General features: G+C 42.7%; 1 protein-coding gene across 1 annotated transcript in view; it reads right to left on the minus strand.

The window, feature by feature from the left end:
- LOC140134592 (phospholipase A2 inhibitor and Ly6/PLAUR domain-containing protein-like) overlaps positions 1-19,938 on the minus strand; it is a 44,515-nt gene that overhangs the window by 5,880 nt on the left and 18,697 nt on the right. The window contains exons 2-4 of the mRNA XM_072155025.1: positions 13,175-13,306; positions 11,445-11,594; positions 9,574-9,717 (exon numbers count right to left, since the gene is read on the minus strand). Coding sequence (XP_072011126.1) covers positions 9,574-9,717; positions 11,445-11,594; positions 13,175-13,306 — 426 coding nt within the window. The remainder of the gene's footprint in view (positions 1-9,573; positions 9,718-11,444; positions 11,595-13,174; positions 13,307-19,938) is intronic.

Below are 19,938 nucleotides of genomic sequence, written 5' to 3' on the forward strand. Positions count from 1 at the left end.
TAATTGTAATTATCCATCGTAATCGCCTTGATGTTCCTCTACTCATCCTCCTAATTTTTACTATTCCATCTCAATGTAACATATAATTTTGCTGATTAACCTATAATCATATCAGCAAATCATACGCTGCGATGTATCAGCTTGTTTGTTTGTTCCTTCAGGCTTCGAAATCTACGCAATTTCTAAATTCTCTTATGTGAACGGCCAATTTCTGATTTTCTTTTTTTCTCTTTGATTTTTAGTTTTGCATGTGCTGAATACTTTGTATTGCGCAGTCTTTTTTCGTAAATCCTTTGTTTTTTGTCCAAGAAATATTTTTGGAACTGAAACACTTAACAACCTGAAAAACAAAATAGTCTCCTTTTCTCTACAAATCAATCTCCTGAGCCTAAAAACGAATGGATGAAACAGAAAGACCACACACATTTGTAGAAAGAGATGATGAAAAGTAATGCCGGATATTGAGATCTTTGGGTAGCGTTCAAAATTATCTATAAATTACAAAATATTTATGGTGATTTAGAAGAAAATATATCTAACTTATCTCATGTAATAAAGAAAGGTGTGGACATGTTTACCCCTGTAGATGCCCTATAGGTGGGTGTGGACTCGGCACTGCGGGGTTAGTTCTAACATTGGTAGCAGATAGGACTTCACTTTAGGGAAGACATGATTCACTCATAGCCCCCAAACCATACAACCGACAGTTTATGGAGATTGTACATTAAATTGTTTTGGCATTGGGTGGGAGCAGATACAGTTTCAAAATATGGCAGATCAAGGCGCAATAGTCTTCAAGCTCTACAATTGAGAGATGTCCCCACAAATTTGGTGGCTTCCAGACATTTCATTGTTTTTGGCCTCAGAAATGCCACTTGAATCATCCAGTAGTAAATTTTGCCTATACAATAACGCATTACTTATTGGCTACATTTGGAGAAAAATGGCCTCATGACAGATAGCTAAGAGAGGAAAAAAGATGGGCGTAAAATAGAAGGCATGCCACTGAGTCTTAGTCTCCTGCTGCTGTTCTATTATTTTTCTGGTCGGATGAAGATGCCATTACTGGTTTAAAACGGGTAGCTTCATCAATGAAAGATTTTAACAATAAATTCTACCAAAGTCATCCTTCCTCTGGTTCCACAGGATAGAGCCTAGCTTGCTGATCGTGGGGTGTCTCAGTGATGAGACCTACACAGATAACAAAAACGAGGGATTCAATGGGGTCCCAGGTACCTCAGTCGGATCCCTCTTTGGTCCCCGGGCCACACATGACCGTTCTACTCCATTCATCTCTACGGAGCTGACGGAATTGCCAAGTGCCATGGAAATTCTCACCTCTGCTCCTCTTCATCTTGACCCTAGCACTGTCTTTCGCTAAGCTTGACACACCTGGATCACTTAGAAATGAAAAATATAATTAGCAGCACGTAGTGTGGGGACAAGATGTCAAGCTCTCCAGGCTGCTAATTATGCATGCCCCAGCACCTCCCTCTCACATGCAGGGAGAGGGAGGTGACGTCATGCAAGAGGTGTGAGAGATATGCTCCCAGAATGGGAGAGGGAGGTGCAGGGGAGTGCATAATTAGCAGCCCGTGGTGATGGACATCTTGTCCCTGCACTCCATGCTGCTAATTATTAGTTTATTTTCTATATGATCCCGGGGTGTCAAGCTTAACAAAGGCAGCACCATAATCAAGATGAAAACAAAAGAAGTGGAGGTGAATATTTCCTTTATTTATTTTTTTATAACTGGTTTATTTCCTTTCAGATTGACAATAAGATCCATACCTAGGAAGAAACTCTCATATCAAATGTATTTTGCCCACTATAACCCCAGAACTCCTGGTGGTATACACGGGCTTTCTTCAGCCACTGAGCGTTCATTCCCTTTATCCTTGTTCTACCTTATTATATTAGATTTCTTTTGCACTTTTGCTATGATATTGCTTTATTCCATTACCATGGTAGTTTTATTATGTGATGCTAATTTAATTTTGAGACCCTAATTTGTGGACCCCTCCACCTACTGTACTAATGGTGTTGTAAGTGTCTGAAAGCTGTAGTTTAATAAGTGTTGTTATTCTTTTTTGCTGTTTCTTCTTTGCTTCTTCTTCGCATGGCTGGTGGTATTTCACACATATTCACCAACCCTCCTTCTTGGTGGTGCTGGTCTTGGTCTCCTTAGATGTGGTCATCATTCCTGACATTCATGTAGCAGCCTGTATAGTCACAGTATACAGCCAGTAGACCATTAATGTTTGCACGCGGCATACTTTGCTTTTTGATGCTAATCCATGCCAACGCCTTGTCACCCACAATATATGAGCCTGAAGCTAACGTGTTCAAGCAAAGAAACCGAAGGAAACAAGCCAAATATCATTATCAGGAAATTCCTCAACTAAGCACAGAAATGTTAGGAAGAGTTAAAGGTGGAAACCCCCTTTAAGTCCCTTCTATACCATCATTTGTATCAAGTTTCTTCGACTTTGTGAAGGAAATGTCCAGTGAGATCCTGCAAAGCTCCACCAGCGAGGAGCATTGTCTGAAGTCTACAACAAAGGCTTTAATAGAAGTCATGTTCTATAGTAATCTCAGGTACAAGGTGACACCCGACTAAGAATCAGCTTTACATTTGCCTTCATTTTATACCCTGGGAATATTATCTCTACTCCACAACTTCTATTATATGCCGGGATACAATAACAGGACATATTGTACAATCCTATTGTTCAGGGACTATTTGTGTGCACATAATACTATGGGTAAGATGAGGTCTATTGTTCTGTGATACACGACACAAAATTCTATAAATGTTTAATTCTATAAAGACAAAACTAAAGTAGATGAGAAAGTAAATCTATATACAGGCGGTACCCTACTTAAGGACACCCAACTTACAGGTGACCCCTAGTTAAAGACAGACCCCTCTGCCCCCTGTGACCTCTGGTGACCTCTCTGGATGTTACTATAGTCTACAGCAAAAATTTTTGAAACTCCAATTGTCACTGGGGCAAAAACTTTTTTTTGTCTGGAACTACAATCATAAAATATACAGTTTCGACTTACATACAAATTCAACTTAAGAACAAATCTACGGAACCTATCTTCTATGTAACCCGGGGGATCGCCTATATATATATTATACCAGCTATAAAGCCGTTCAGCCCAACTTACTGATTCCCCAAATCCTGCTATTTAGCTTACTAGGATGTATAGAAGGATATAACTACTATGTACGAGAGTGTAACTAGCACAATACCGCACCTATGACAATAATCCGGCTCTGTAGAGGTAACTACTTATTATATAAGTAATAATTATGTGACTAAATCATTTACATTCAGAGTGACCTGCACCATATCATTATCTGGTAACATCTCATATTAATATCAGGGCAGGTATAATGTCATCGGGTAATTATACAATAGTCATAGAGAAACATACAACATCAGTGTCCCCGGCCCGGCATTAGCGATAACCATTATAGCAATGGGTTGTGTAATAAATAAATATACACGAGGATATAAAGGACTGATCTGACTTGTAGCCTCAGGCGGCAAATTAGTGCCGCCACCACCCTGCTCACGGGAGACGTCTTTATCAGTAGCCATCGATTTTATTTGCTTCAAGTACAACTAATGGTAAAACTGATGTAAAGATGCCGGTACAAGGATAAAACTTATAAATGTGAACGCATTCTTAGTCTTTTACTTTCCATTTAGGATTAGTGGAATTAGTAGACACCGCGTCTTCTAGATATGACACTGAATAATAGTGATTCCCTACGGAAGTGAGAGTCTCATCTTTTGGGTTACTTATATGTTATGGTGGGAACCAAAGTCCAACACCATGCTACAGGCTGCATTTGCAAACAGTGGATACACTAAAGACTAGTGATGAGCAGACCCAAATTGCAAAGGTTAGGTTTGCAGAGAACTTTGCCGGTTCGGGTCCTCCGGGTTCGACTCGTGGACATTAACTCTTTTAATGGCGCTGGCAAAGTGGCCAGTGGCATTTTAATGGATGGTGTCATTGGGAGGATTGACGCACCTTTGATGATGTCATTGCAAGGGACGACACCCTCCAAAATGGCTGCTCCCAGTGCCACCGATTTGTTAGTGCTGGAGAACTCCCACTCCATTCATTTCTGGTGGGGATTTTGGACTCGGAACAGATTAATAAAATTTAGTTTCAGCTGAACTCAGCTCAACCCAAATTTTAATGAGTCTGCTCATCGTCTACCTCTGTTCATAGTGTAATTCAGCTGATCCCTAGGAGATTTGGGTGTTGCACCACCAACCTCACCTAAGCTCTCAATTCAGATTTATGCCTGAATATTCAATTAAGAATATGCCTACAACGTTTTTTGGTGAAAAGCCTGTTAAAGTGGACCTTTCATCACCTCAGACTTCCCACTTGGGGCACTTTGAATTTTCCTCCTAGCCCCCTCCGTTCCAGAGATATGACCCCCGGGATCTGAAGATTCCGAGGTCTGTATGGTCAGAAAGGAGGAGCTGCAACACGGGTCCGGGGTGTGAGTATGCTAAAATCTTCTGACACCATCCAATCAGCGTCGGATGGTGTCAGATAAAAGACTACTTTGTACTGGGGTGAGCGCGCGGAATCTTCAGATCCTGGGGGTCATATCACTGGAACGGAGGGGGCTGGAAGGAAAATTCCAAGTTCCCCAGAATCAGGATTCCAGAGCCTGCTTTATGGTATGTTCAGTATGGGAAGTCTGGGGTGGTGAAAGGTCCTCTTTAAAGGGGTAAACCATGAGTGAGGCTTACAATATAGCGTAGTTTTTTTTACCTACATGTACACAGTTGTACATTTTAAATGAATGAGAAATAAAGGATGGTAAATTTTATCGGAATGTGCTACAAAAACTTTTTTGAATCATTCCTCTTAAAAATAGTGTTTCATCACACCCGATGTCAGCGTGAGACACTGCATGGAGAACCCACATACTAAAAAATAGCCTAATATATAACCAGTGGATGGGGCAGAGGGGCTTGCCTATAGCTTGACTCGGGCAGCAGATAGTTTAGGTTCACCCCTATTTTTTTTCAGTGGGTCTTTTAAAGAATCTTAACAAATGTAACCCCCAAAAGTATTTCAGGTTTGATTGAAATTGTTGGGGGTCCCTTGTTCTGCAGTGCCCTGACACTTCTGTCCCAGGCAGGAGTATGGAAGGACCAATGACCTCCTAAAATTTTTGCCGTAACAGGAATATTTTGGCTCCGATTTTGCACCAGTAACTGACGTCAGCGTGGATTGGCCACGGATGATTTCGCTAATTTCATTTTATTTGTTCCCGGTCTTTGAAGGCAATTTTGTTGGAACAAATATGTCCCATTGTTAGGACTCAAGGAGTCATGGAGCAAGTTCTCTTATCTTGATGAAGTATAGTCTGCTGTCTCTTTACTCCAGTCAGTAGAATTTCCCTAATGTTCCTTTCTGGAGACAAGAATTTTACAAATTTGGTCTTTTTGAAGTTTCATGAACGGCCTCCGACTTTTTTTTTTTAATAATTGATTGATGTTTAATTACATATATAATAAAAGATCATAGACCTTGACGTGAGGCCGTATTATAGTGTCCACCCTTTCCTAAAAAACATCAACAGGACAACCTCTGTGTACACAGGGACTTCCTATTTGGCAACATTTTAAACCAAATTCATATTGCAAAAACATTAAAAAATGAAGTAATTAAAATTCCACAGAGGAAACTCCCTTATAGGTGAAATTCAGTGGAAAAATAACAAGTCGAGAGTTCTTGAATGGAAATAGACATGTAAATGGCAAATCTTGGGGGGAAAGGTAAAATCGACTTTGAATGTAAAGTAATGGGGCACATTAACTTACCCTGTCCCTGCGCGATCCCCAGGGGTGCGTTGTCCGACGAGGATGAAGTCTGCCGCAATTCAACAAGATTGTGCGTCCGAGATCCTGCATGTGACGCTTCCGCACTCAGGTCCGCCGGAGTTCACCTTCTTCTTCCCGGTGCATGTGAGTGCATGTTGCGACACAATTTGAATTTTAAATCCCGCACGTAGTCCAAATCAGTCTGGTTGTCCGACGGCCATGGCCCCCCGATTTTTGTCGCGTGAAAGTCGGTGCGATTGCGCCAAAAAAACCCTGTTTAATGCGTCGCAAAATGGTAATAGTCGAGAAACCAACAGAAATGCGCCGTTAGTAAATGTGCCCCACTGTGTCTACTGGCCAGAATGGCTCCTTTATCCCCTTAAAGGAAACCTACCACCACGGATCCACCTATTAAGGTAGATCGGGTGGAAGAAGCCTCTATTGTACGTGAGGATATCCCTTTTAAGGGCTAATTCTCATGTACCCTGTATCTTTTTCAAACTTTTATTGTAATAATATAACACTGACCCATCATTACATCACTACTGACAATAGGTGATGTCACAGCTTATCTCCTCCCCCTCCCCGTACAATGACCTCTATATAGATAACACTGACCCATCATTACATCACTACTGACAATAGATGATGTCACAGCTTATCTCCTCCCCCTCCCTGTACAAAGACCTCTATATAGATAACACTGACCCATCATTACATCACTACTGACAATAGGTGATGTCACAGCTTATCTCCTCCCCCTCCCCGTACAATGACCTCTATATAGATAACACTGACCCATCATTACATCACTACTGACAATAGATGATGTCAAAGCTTATCTCCTCCCCCTCCTTGTACAATGACCTCTATATAGATAACACTGACCCATCATTACATCACTACTAACAATAGATGATGTCACAGCTTATCTCCTCTCCCTCCCCGTACAATGACCTCTATATAGATAACACTGACCCATCATTACATCACTACTGACAATAGATGATGCCACAGCTTATCTCCTCCCCCACCCTGCACAATGACCTCTATATAGATAACACTGACCCATCATTACATCACTACTGACAATTGATGATGTCACAGCTTATCTCCTCCCCCTCCCTGTACAATGACCTCTGTATAGATAACACTGACCCATCATTACATCACTACTGACAATAGATGATGTCACAGCTTATCTCCTCCCCCTCCCTGTACAAGGACCTCTATATAGATAACACTGACCCATCATTACATCACTACTAACAATAGATGATGTCACAGCTTATCTCCTCCGGCTACCTGCACAATGACCTCTATATAGATAACACTGACCCATCATTACATCACTACTGACAATAGATGATGTCACAGCTTATCTCCTCCCCTCCCTGTACAATGACCTCTATATAGATAACACTGACCCATCATTACATCACTAATGGCAATAGATGATGTCACAGCTTATCTCCTCCTCCATGTACAATGACCTGTATATAGATAACACTGACCCATCATTACATCACTATGGACAATAGATGATGTCACAGCTTATCTCCTCCCCCTACCTGCACAATGACCTCTATATAGATAACACTGACCCATCATTACATCAATACTGACAATAGATGATGTCACAGCTTATCTCCTCCCCCTCCCTGTATACTAACCTCTATATAGATAACACTGACCCATCATTACATCACTACTGACAATAGATGATGTCACGGCTTATCTCCTCCCCCTCCCTGTACAAGGACCTCAATATAGATAACACTGACCCATCATTACATCACTACTGACAATAGATGATGTCACAGCTTATCTCCTCCGGCTACCTGTACAATGACCTCTATATAGATAACACTGACCCATCATTACATCACTACTGACAATAGATGATGTCACAGCTTATCTCCTCCCCTCCCTGTACAATGACCTCTATATAGATAACACTGACCCATCATTACATCACTACTGACAAAAGATGATGTCACAGCTTATCTCCTCCCCTCTCTGTACAATGACCTCTATATAGATAACATTGACCCATCATTACATCACTACTGACAATAGATGATGTCACAGCTTATCTCCTCCACCTCCCTGTACAATGACCTCTATATAGATAACACTGACCCATCATTACATCACTACTGACAAAAGATGATGTCACAGCTTATCTCCTCCCCTCTCTGTACAATGACCTCTATATAGATAACATTGACCCATCATTACATCACTACTGACAATAGATGATGTCACAGCTTATCTCCTCCCCTCCCTGTACAATGACCTCTATATAGATAACACTGACCCATCATTACATCACTATGGACAATAGATGATGTCACAGCTTATCTCCTCCTCCATGTACAATGACCTCTATATAGATAACACTGACCCATCATTACATCACTACGGACAATAGATGATGTCACAGCTTATCTCCTCCCCCTACCTGCACAATGACCTCTATATAGATAACACTGACCCATCATTACATCACTACTGACAATAGATGATGTCACAGCTTATCTCCTCCACCTCCCTGTACAATGACCTCTATATAGATAACACTGACCCATCATTACATCACTACTGACAATAGATGATGTCACAGCTTATCCCCTCCCCCTCCCTGTACAATGTCCTCTATATAGATAACACTGACCCATCATTACATCACTACTGACAATAGATGATGTCACAGCTTATCTCCTCCACCTCCCTGTACAATGACCTCTATATAGATAACACTGACCCATCATTACATCACTACTGACAATAGATGATGTCACAGCTTATCCCCTCCCCCGCCCTGTACAATGGCCTCTATATAGATAACACTGACCCATCATTACATCACTACTGACAATAGATGATGTCACAGCTTATCTCCTCCCCATCCCTGTACACTAACCTCTATATAGATAACACTGACCGATCATTACATCACTACTGACAATAGATGATGTCACAGCTTATCTCCTCCTCCCTGTACAATGACCTCTATATAGATAACACTGACCCATCATTACATCACTACTGACAATAGATGATGTCACAGCTTATCTCCTCCCCCTCCCTGTACAATGACCTCTATATAGATAACACTGACCCATCATTACATCACTACTGACAATAGATGGTGTCACAGCTTATCTCCTCCACCTCTGTGTACAATGACCTCTTATATAGATAACACTGACCCATCATTACATCACTACTAACAATAGATGATGTCACAGCTTATCTCCTCCCCCTCCCTGTACAATGGCCTCTATATAGATAACACTGACCCATCATTACATCACTACTGACAATAGATGATGTCACAGCTTATCTCCTCCCCCTCCCTGTACAATGACCTTTATATAGATAACACTGACCCATCATTACATCACTACTGACAATAGATGATGTTACAGCTTATCTCCTCCCCCTCCCTGTACAATGACCTCTATATAGATAACACTGACCCATCATTACATCAATACTGACAATAGATGATGTTACAGCTTATCTCCTCCCCCTCCCTGTACAATGACCTCTATATAGATAACACTGACCCATCATTACATCACTACTGACACTAGATGATGTCACAGCTTATCTCCTGCCCCTCCCTGTACAATGACCATGCACAAAAAAACAACAATAAAACCCTACACATTGGGAGTCTGGAGCTTCTTACCTCCCTCTCTGGTGGCTTGGTAATGTACACAATGCTTTTCATCTCCAGTGCAATCAATATTTTTTTTTACTTCACAGGTTTGAGAATTTTTTTCAAAGCAGGACAAGCAGGTGACTCCATTAATGGTGGAATTTAGTCCTTTTGCTAAAAGAAAAAATACAAAATCAAAAAGTCATGGACTAAAGGCTTCATAAAGCGGCAAAGGCAAAGAGAACTCATATCTAGACTCTAGTAGTAACGTGCTGTGTCTATATGCGAGTAGTAGTATTGTTATGTGCCCATATATACTCTGTATACAGAGTAGGAGTAGGAGTAGGAGTACTATAATGCACCCATACATATAGGATAGGAGTAGTAGTACTGTACTGTGCTTAAAAATACAGGATAGGAGTAGTAGTACTGTGCTGTGCTCATATATACAGGATAGGAGTATTAGTACTGTGCTGTGCGCATATATACAGGATAGGAGTAGTAGTACTGTGCTGTGCTTATATATACAGGATAGGAGTAGTAGTACTGTGCTGTGCTTATATATACAGGATAGGAGTAGTTGTACTGTGCTGTGCTCATATATACAGGATAGGAGTATTAGTACTGTGCTGTGCGCATATATACAGGATAGGAGTAGTAGTACTGTGCTGTGCTCATATATACAGGATAGGAGTAGTAGTACTGTGCTGTGCGCATATATACAGGATAGGAGTAGTTGTACTGTGCTGTGCTCATATATACAGGATAGGAGTATTAGTACTGTGCTGTGCTCATATATACAGGATAGGAGTAGTAGTACTGTGCTGTGCCCATATATACAGAGTATGAGTAGTGGTACTGTGCTGTGCCCATATATACAGGATAGGAGTAGTAGTACTGTGCTGTGCTTAAAAATACAGGATAGGAGTAGTAGTACTGTGCTGTGCCCATATACACAGGATAGGAGTAGTAGTACTGTGCTCTGTTCTATATGTACAGGATAGGAGTAGTAGTACTGTGCTCTGTCCTATATACAGGATAGGAGTAGTAGTATTGTGCTGTGCCTGTATATACAGGATAGGAGTAGTAGTATTGTGCTGTGCCCATATATACAGGATAGGAGTAGTAGTATTGTGCTGTGCCTGTATATACAGGATAGGAGTAGTAGTATTGTGCTGTGCCCATATATACAGGATAGGAGTAGTAGTACTGTGGCCATACATACAGGATAGGAGTAGTAGTACTGTGTTGTGTCTATATACAGTATAGGAGTAGTAGTAGTACTGTGCTGTGTCCATATTTACAGGATTGGAGTAGTAGTATTGGAGTGTACCCATACATACAGGATTGGAGTAGTAGTACTGTGCTGTGCTCATATATACAGGATAGGAGTAGTAGTACTGTGCTGTGCCCATATATACAGGATAGGAGTAGTAGTACTGTGCTGTACCCATATATACAGGATAGGAGTAGTAGTACTGTGCCTATATATACAGGATATGAGTAGTAGTACTGTGCTGTGCCTATATATACAGGATAGGAGTAGTAGTACTGTGCTGTACCAATATATACAGGATAGGAGCAGTAGTACTGTGCCCATACATACAGGATAGGAGTAGTAGTACTGTGTTGTGTCTATATACAGTATAGGCGTAGTAGTACTGTGCTGTGTCTATATTTACAGGATTGGAGTAGTAGTTTTGGATTGTACCCATACATACAGGATAGGAGTAGTAGTACTGTGCTCTGTCCATTTGTACACATTATGAGTAGTAGTACTTTCCTTACCCACACATACAGAATTGGCCTCTGCATGTAAATCCCCCAGACATATTTCTACCTCCACCAACACCTTGTTTTATTCAAGAAAATAATATTTCCATTCGTTCCTAAATACATACACTTGTACATCGTGCCGTTGTTGCAGAAGTCGGTGTTACAGCACATTGTGGTCACCCGCACATGGAATTCCTCTGTGGTCAGGGTCGCAGGATGGCTGCAGTCATAGACACTTCCGCAGGATTTCTCTAAAACAGCACTTGTCATTTCTCCTGAAATAGAAGGAAATTACCAGCTTGAAAAACATCTAAAATATGTAACTATACAACTTGTATCGTTATGGCTATAACCGAAGGGTGATCAAAGGGAAAGCCCCAATCATGGATTTCATGTTCCTGATAATGTCTTACAAGGGAGAGGATCTTCTGTATTACAAGTCAAAAGGATATGTTCATCCAGACTATCCTGTGGAAATGTCATGTACATGTAGGTGGAGGTACTGGAACACCGGCATCTTCCTGGAGCAGCATTGTGTAATCTGAACCGAACCAATCCTCCGGATGAGGAGCAAGAATTCGGAAAAAGTGACTTTACAGATGAGTGCCAAGAGGGTCTGTAGTGGGACATTGACCCCATAGATAGTTACAATAACTAGGATCGGTACTGAACAGAAAGTTTATAACTAGTTATTCAGCAAGACGTTTGAAATCAGCCGCTTCTAATAACACCCTCTATCAGTGCTCGCCCACATTTTCCTGAGGATCGTTCCCGTGATGCCATCGGGGAGCAACAATCCTTGTAAAAAAGGTGGTGTGCCCCATGTAAAGGGTGTTATTAATGGGGGTGAGCTGAACTCGGCCAAACTCAAACCTTAATGGCTTCTTATATATCATTATAACAAAGGGTAACCTAAGTCCTGTTACTCAACCAATTGGAGAGGTGGCTACATAATAATGGGGCAGATTTACTTACCCGTCCCGTCACGATCCCCGCCGTGCGTTGTCCAACGAGGATTCGGCTCTGCCACGATTCACTAAGATCATGCGTCCAATTTCCTGCATGTGTCGCTTCCCCCGCTGAGGTCCGCCGGAGTTCACCTTCTTCTTCCCGGTGCATGTAAGTGCTGATCTTTCAACACAATTTGCTTTTTAAATTCCGCGGTTTGTCCGAATCAGTCGGGTTGTCCAACGTCCATTTGTGTTGCATGCAAGCCGGCGCCGATGCGCCACAATCCGCTCACATGCGCCAAAAACCCGGGGCAATTCAGAGCAAAACGGAAAAAAAACCTGCGAAACCCGACGATAATGCGGCATTCGGACCCTTAGTCAATGTGCCCCAATGTCTATGGAAGTGCCGAAAGGATCCTAAGTTATTTCCCTCATTCCCATGAGAGTTCAGGCGCATGCGCAGCCCCCTGTAAATAAAGATGGATAATAAGGGGCCTCTGTGCTGATTTTTTGTTCAGTGCTAACCACAAGTATAGTCGCTACCTGGTGGCTTTATGTCCCTCTAGTAAAAATCCTTGAAACATGAGCAACAATGTTCCACAATCATTTCTCCTCATCAGTGTAGAGTATTCACCATGTAATATCACTAATACCTACAGGTTTTCTTACTACTACTAGTACTGGGCAAAATAAACATCGAAAACTTGTAACTAGAGCCATTCTTCTTTGAAGACGTCATCTAAAACCTCATAAATAGGTGGTCTTCTCCGGGAAAGGGAGGAAGACAACCAGTGTATCGCCGGAAATTAGGGGATGATCAGAGGTGATCTTCTCAAAAATTCAATATTTTGGAGAGATTTCACTCTATCTAAATAATTAGCTACTCTCCATGTGTTACCACTTACCTTTCTCATCTTTGAGAGATTTCTCAGTGAGCGTCATCATACAACGACTTTGTGGAGTTTTGCATCGCTCGTAGTGTCCGGAACAACTATTTGAGTTGAGTGCATAACATACTTCGCACTCCAGAGCAGCACCTGAGGGCGGAAGGGAAATTACAACTCAATCAATTTGACAATTCGGTGAAAGTCGAGAGAAATTCATGGTTCTGGATGTGTCTAGGGTGTGACCCTACCATCCAACATAACAGGTGTTAGTCAACATGAAGGTGAAACACAAAAAAAATAACTTTTATCTTGTAGTGTAGACCCTTTTCTCTTCAATAATTCTTTTCAGTGTTACATAACTACAGAATATCCATATAATAATCCCGGCATCTCGGAATGATAGGAATCCATGTGGTCAGGATTCTGTGGCCTCCAAGACTCATTAGAACTTGGAAGTTCACCGTGATCAATCAGATAGGTGGGAGATGGACCTTTTTGATATCTTGGTATCCCCAAAGACATACTTGGACATCATCCCATAATAGTCTATTGGAAAACCAATAAATCCCACAGTCATCAAGGACCAAGAGGAACTGTAGATGTTGCTCCTAGTTTTTTGTTGATGATTTTTGGTCAGATTAGGATCTTCCCCATTATTAAAGGTTATATAATCTGATATCTAAACTTTTCAATTCGCAAACATTGGGGCATTGGTGCGCCCATGTCCACCAGGTGTCGCTGCTGCGCTGAAGTCCGCCGGAGTTGACCATCCGTTGCTGGGTGCAGGTAAGCGCGTGTCGACACATTTTCTTTAAAAAATACAGCAGTTTTTCCGAATCAGTCGGGTTTTCCGACGGCCACGCCCCCCCCCCCCCCGATTTCCATCACGTGCATGCTGGCGCCGATGCGCCACAATCTGATCACGTGCGCCAAAAACCTGGGGCAATTCGGCGCAAAACGGTAATTTTTGGGATATGCGACCACAAATAGCGATTCGGGCCCTTAGCAACATCTTTCAAATTCTGCTATAAAGTTCCCCAACACGGTTGAATATTTCAGAATTATTTGGTCTCTTAGGTCAAGTAAGGATATCTCCAGATTACGGGATTACTATCAGTTCTATATACAATCTACAATCTACACCCAATACGGATTTCTGAATCAGGTTGTGGTTTCTTTAAACATTGCTTAAGACAAGTATATACAAAACAATCCTTGCCCGGGAACGTTCTCACCCCGGAACACCAGGCTTTCTGAATGGTAACTCTATAGTACAATGTGACTACACAACAAAATAATTTCCGATAAAACATACTGTAACTGTAAGATTACTAAAGCTGGTTTAAAGGCCATCTACAACCAGGATGAAGGACTGTATGCAAATGAGCCTGAGGGGTTCCATGCTCCATACATGTTTATGGGGCTTGGAGCCCCTCAGGCTCATTTGCATACTATTTTTTATCCTGCTGGTAGATGCCCTTTAAAGGGGTTTTCCCCCCACAAAGACGAGTTTCTTAAATTAGCTCAGGATAACAAAATAACACATTCTCTAATTCACTGTTATTAACAAAAATGTAGCATTTCAAAGATATAAGTCCAACCAGTCTATTAATCCAGTCCTGCTGTACACAATTTTGGCTGCCCCTGGACACGACCCTAGATCTTTTTTTCTTTTTTTTTTAATTGGGAAAGAAGGTACATAATTACAGAGTATACCAGATACAGTCCATGTACTACCAGTTAATTGAACGAAGGGCACACAGACAAATACATTTTGAGGGGCTCACACAAATGACTTTGGTTTCCCTGGCCCTTTTCTGCTCTCATTGGTGAATGAGCAGACCACATGTGCCTATGAGACATGGGCTACAAACAATGGCCCAAGGATCCATTGCTTGTAGACCATGTCTAGGTTGTCTGATGGTGAGGTGGAGGTGCCTTGCTTTGACATTTCGTCTCTTCACACTTCCCAGAGCGCCAGGACAATTGTACTGCTACTATGGGGTACGGATGTCCAGGCACCTCCACATAATCAGACTGCAGCTCGGAACGAAATCATCTCTAGGTAAGGCCATGGTCGAGTACTATGGAAACACTGGGGCTCATTTACTAAGGGACCGAACGCCGCACTTTCGTTGGGTTTCCCGAATATTTCTGATTTGCGCCGAATTGCCCCGGGATTTTAGCGCACGCGATTGGATTGTGTGGCATCGGCGATGGCTTTCACGTGACAGAAATGGGGGGGGGGCGTGGCCGGATTCGGAAAAAACACGGAATTAAAAGGAAGAATTTGTCGCAAGATCAAGCACTCACATGCACCAGGAAGAAGAAGGTGAACTCCGGCGGACCTCGGCGCAGCAGTGACACCTGCTGGATATCGGGCACATGATCTTAGTGAGTCCCGGCAGAGCCGAATCAGCTTCGGACAACGCACCACAGGATCGCGACTGGACCGGGTAAGTGAATGTGCCCCACTGAGTAAGTAGTATTATGGTCTCAAAATATACAGATATCTCCTTCTTACGATTTCACAGAATTAGAATTTAGTTTTACAGAATTATTGAAAAAAACCCTAGTAACTAAATTGTCAGACGGGTCAAGGTTCTGGCACACCTTGGAGGAGATAACTGCACAATCTGTGCCAAAAATGTGCCCTCTGTTAGATGTTCCTCATCCATTTTACAACTCTTTCCAAAGAAAACGTAAGAATTGAGTAATTCTTTCTCAATCTGGTAAGGAAAATATTGAAGCGAGAAAACCTCTCCAGTATACGTTGGCTCCGGGCCAGGCTGTAGACACGTGCTGGTTTCTCCTGAGCATGGCAGAGCAGACTTCAGGAAGTCAATCATTCGGCTCACAAGTGCCAAGAGCTAAATGAATTCCACATGTGTGACGGTCACAATACAAGATCAACATTCAAAGGTAGAATGGAAACTGAGCAAGGAATCATATGCCGGGGTACGGGCAGCCGGTCACGTACGTAGAGCAGGTCCCGCAATAAACTCTACTCATTATAGTTACAGAAGTTGTGAGCCAGGAATCCCACCAGAGACCACCCGACTAATGATTGGGCTAATTGGGACAGGGGGTAAAGGACTATGTTATCTGTGATGGGAAACTAAAAGTAACTGTCAGTAGTGATGCAATGATGGGGCAGTGTTATCTATATAGAGGTCATTGTACAGGGAGGGGGAGGAGATAAGCTGTGACATCATCTATTGTCAGTAGTGATGTAATGATGGGTCAGTGTTATCTATATAGAGATCATTGTACAGGGAGGGGGAGGAGATAAGCTGTGACATCATCTATTGTCAGTAGTGATGTAATGATGGGTCAGTGTTATCTATATAGAGGTCATTGTACAGGGAAGGGAGGAGATAAGCTGTGACATCATCTATTGTCAGTAGTGATGCAATGATGGGGCAGTGTTATCTATATAGAGGTCATTGTACAGGGAGGGGGAGGAGATAAGATGTGACATCATCTATTGTCAGTAGTGATGTAATGATGGGTCATTGTTATATATAGAGGACATTGTACAGGCAGGGGGAGGAAATAAGCTGTGACATCATCTATTGTCAGTAGTGATGTAATGATGGGTCAGTGTTATCTATATAGAGGTCATTGTACAGGGAGGGGGAGGAGATAAGCTGTGACATCATCTATTGTCAGTAGTGATGTAATGATGGGTCAGTGTTATCTATATAGAGGTCATTGTACAGGAGGAGGAGGAGATAAGCTGTGACATCATCTATTGTCAGTAGTGATGTAATGATTGGTCAGTGTTATCTATATAGAGGTCATTGTACAGGGAGGGGGAGGAGATAAGCTGTGACATCATCTATTGTCAGTAGTGATGTAATGATGGGTCAGTGTTATCTATATAGAGGTCATTGTACAGGGAGGGGGAGAAGATAAGCTGTGACATCATCTATTGTCAGTAGTGATGTAATGATGGGTCAGTGTTATCTATATAGAGGACATTATACAGGGAGGGGGAGGAGATAAGCTGTGACATCATCTATTGTCAGTAGTGATGTAATGATGGGTCAGTGTTATCTATATAGTGGTCATTGTACAGGGAGGGGGAGGAGATAAGCTGTGACATCATCTATTGTCAGTAGTGATGTAATGATGGATCAGTGTTATCTATATAGAGGTCATTGTACAGGGAGGGGGAGGAGATAAGCTGTGACATCATCTATTGTCAGTAGTGATGTAATGATGGGTCAGTGTTATCTATATAGAGGTCATTGTACAGGGAGGGGGAGGAGATAAGCTGTGACATCATCTATTGTCAGTAATGATGTAATGATGGGTCAGGCGTATCTATATAGAGGTCATTATACAGGGAGGGGCAGGAGATAAGCTGTGACATCATCTATTGTCATTAGTGATGTAATGATGGGTCAGTGTTATCTATATAGAGGTCATTGTACAGGGAGGAGTAGATAAGCTGTGACATCATCTATTGTCAGTAGTGATGTAATGATGGGTCAGTGTTATCTATATAGAGGTCATTGTACAGGGAGGGGGAGGAGATAAGCTGTGACATCATCTATTGTCAGTAGTGATGCAATGATGGGGCAGTGTTATCTATATAGAGGTCATTGTACAGGGAGGGGGAGGAGATAAGATGTGACATCATCTATTGTCAGTAGTGATGTAATGATGGGTCATTGTTATATATAGAGGACATTGTACAGGCAGGGGGAGGAGATAAACTGTGACATCATCCATTGTCAGTAGTGATGTAATGATGGGTCAGTGTTATCTATATAGAGGACATTGTACAGGGAGGGGGAGGGGATAAGCTGTGACATCATCTATTGTCAGTAGTGATGTAATGATGGGTCAGTGTTATCTATATAGAGGTCATTGTACAGGGAGGGGAGAGGAGATAAGCTGTGACATCATCAAAACCAGAATTCTTATTATATTTCTGTACATCTAAATAAAAAACACAGAAAATTCTTCTAGTATCTTGAGAAACTTGTTCTGATAGTAAGTAAACACTTGTTGAATGTCCCTTTGGCTATTTTTAAAGATTTACTGTGACTTGTTCAGGTAGAAAACAAACAATTCCTGAGAACATCCTCTCCCGCAGACTGTAGGGGGCAGGGATTGTTTCTTCTCTCAGATGATGCTTTTTGTTACAGTCATTTTCTTCAGCTCTAGTGGATTTATGTCCAGACTATTGTCTAGCTAGAATAATAATCACATACCAAGGCAGGGCCGCCGATAGGGCAGTACAACTGGTACTGCCCTATGGGGCCCGGACTCTAAGACACTAGGGGGGGGCCCGCAGGGCCGCATCTGCCATGAGCAGAGCCGGATCATCATTGGCGCTATTGGAGCGCTAGCGCCGGGCCCCCGGATCCGGATTTATTGGTTGGGGGCCCCCGTCCTGGCGCTCCAATAGCGCCGATATTCATGCTCCTGCTGGGGCCCCGGCACGCCCCGACACTCTCCACGGTAGACGGGCAGGGACCTCCGTCCGTCCGGAAACGGAAACGGCCGCTCGAGCACTATTACTGGAGCGATGTGCGCCGGGGTTGTCTTCCGGCCACATCGCTCCATGAATTAGGATGCGCGGCCGCGCGATGACGTCATCACGCGGCCGCGCACCCTTTCCTGCCTGGCCGCGGGCTGAAGAAAGAAGATGTGGGAGCCTGAGGTGAGTACGAGTTTTTTTTTTTTTTTTAAATCAAATAGCAGTAAAAACATGGTGGGGGCTTATTAAAATATGGGGGCAGAACATTATATAATTCATGGTGGGGGAGGAGGCAGCATATTAAATAATTCAGTGTGGAGGGGCAGCACATCATTTAATTCCTTGTGGGGGGGCAGCACATCATTTAATTCCTTGTGGGGGGGCAGCACATCATTTATTCCATTGTGGGGGGGCAGCACATCATTTTATTCCATTGGGGGGGGGGCAGCATATCATTTATTCTATTGTGGGGGGGGGGGGCAGCATATCATTTATTCCATTGTGGGGGGGCAGCATATCATTTATTCCATTGTGGGGGGGCAGCATATCATTTAATTCATTGTGGGGGGGGGGCAGCATATCATTTAATTCATTGTGGGGGGGGCAGCATATCATTTAATCCATTGTGGGGGGGGCAGCATATCATTTAATCCATTGTGGGGGGCGGCATATCATTTAATTCATTGTGGGGGGGCAGCATATCATTTAATCCATTGTGGGGGGGGGGCAGCATATCATTTAATTCATTGTGGGGGGGGGGCAGCATATCATTTAATTCATTGTGGGGGGGGGCAGCATATCATTTAATTCATTGTGGGGGGGCAGCATATCATTTAATTCATTGTGGGGGGCAGCATATCATTTAATCCATTGTGGGGGGGGGCAGCATATCATTTAATCCATTGTGGGGGGGGCAGCATATTATTTAATCCATTGTGGGGGGGGCAGCATATTATTTAATCCATTGTGGGGGGGGGCGGCATATCATTTATTCCATTGTGGGGGGGCAGCACATCATTTAATCCATTGTGGGGGGCAGCATATTATTTAATCCATTGTGGGGGGGGGCAGCATATTATTTAATCCATTGTGGGGGGGGGGCGGCATATCATTTAATTCATTGTGGGGGGCAGCATATTTATTCCATTGTGGGGGGGCAGCATATCATTTATTCCATTGTGGGGGGGCAGCATATCATTTAATCCATTGTGGGGGGGGACGGCATATCAATTAATTCATTGTGGGGGGCGGCATATCATTTAATTTATTGTGGGGGGCGGCATATCAT

This window comes from Engystomops pustulosus, chromosome 6 (assembly GCF_040894005.1).
Source record: "Engystomops pustulosus chromosome 6, aEngPut4.maternal, whole genome shotgun sequence".
Taxonomy (NCBI): domain Eukaryota; kingdom Metazoa; phylum Chordata; class Amphibia; order Anura; family Leptodactylidae; genus Engystomops; species Engystomops pustulosus.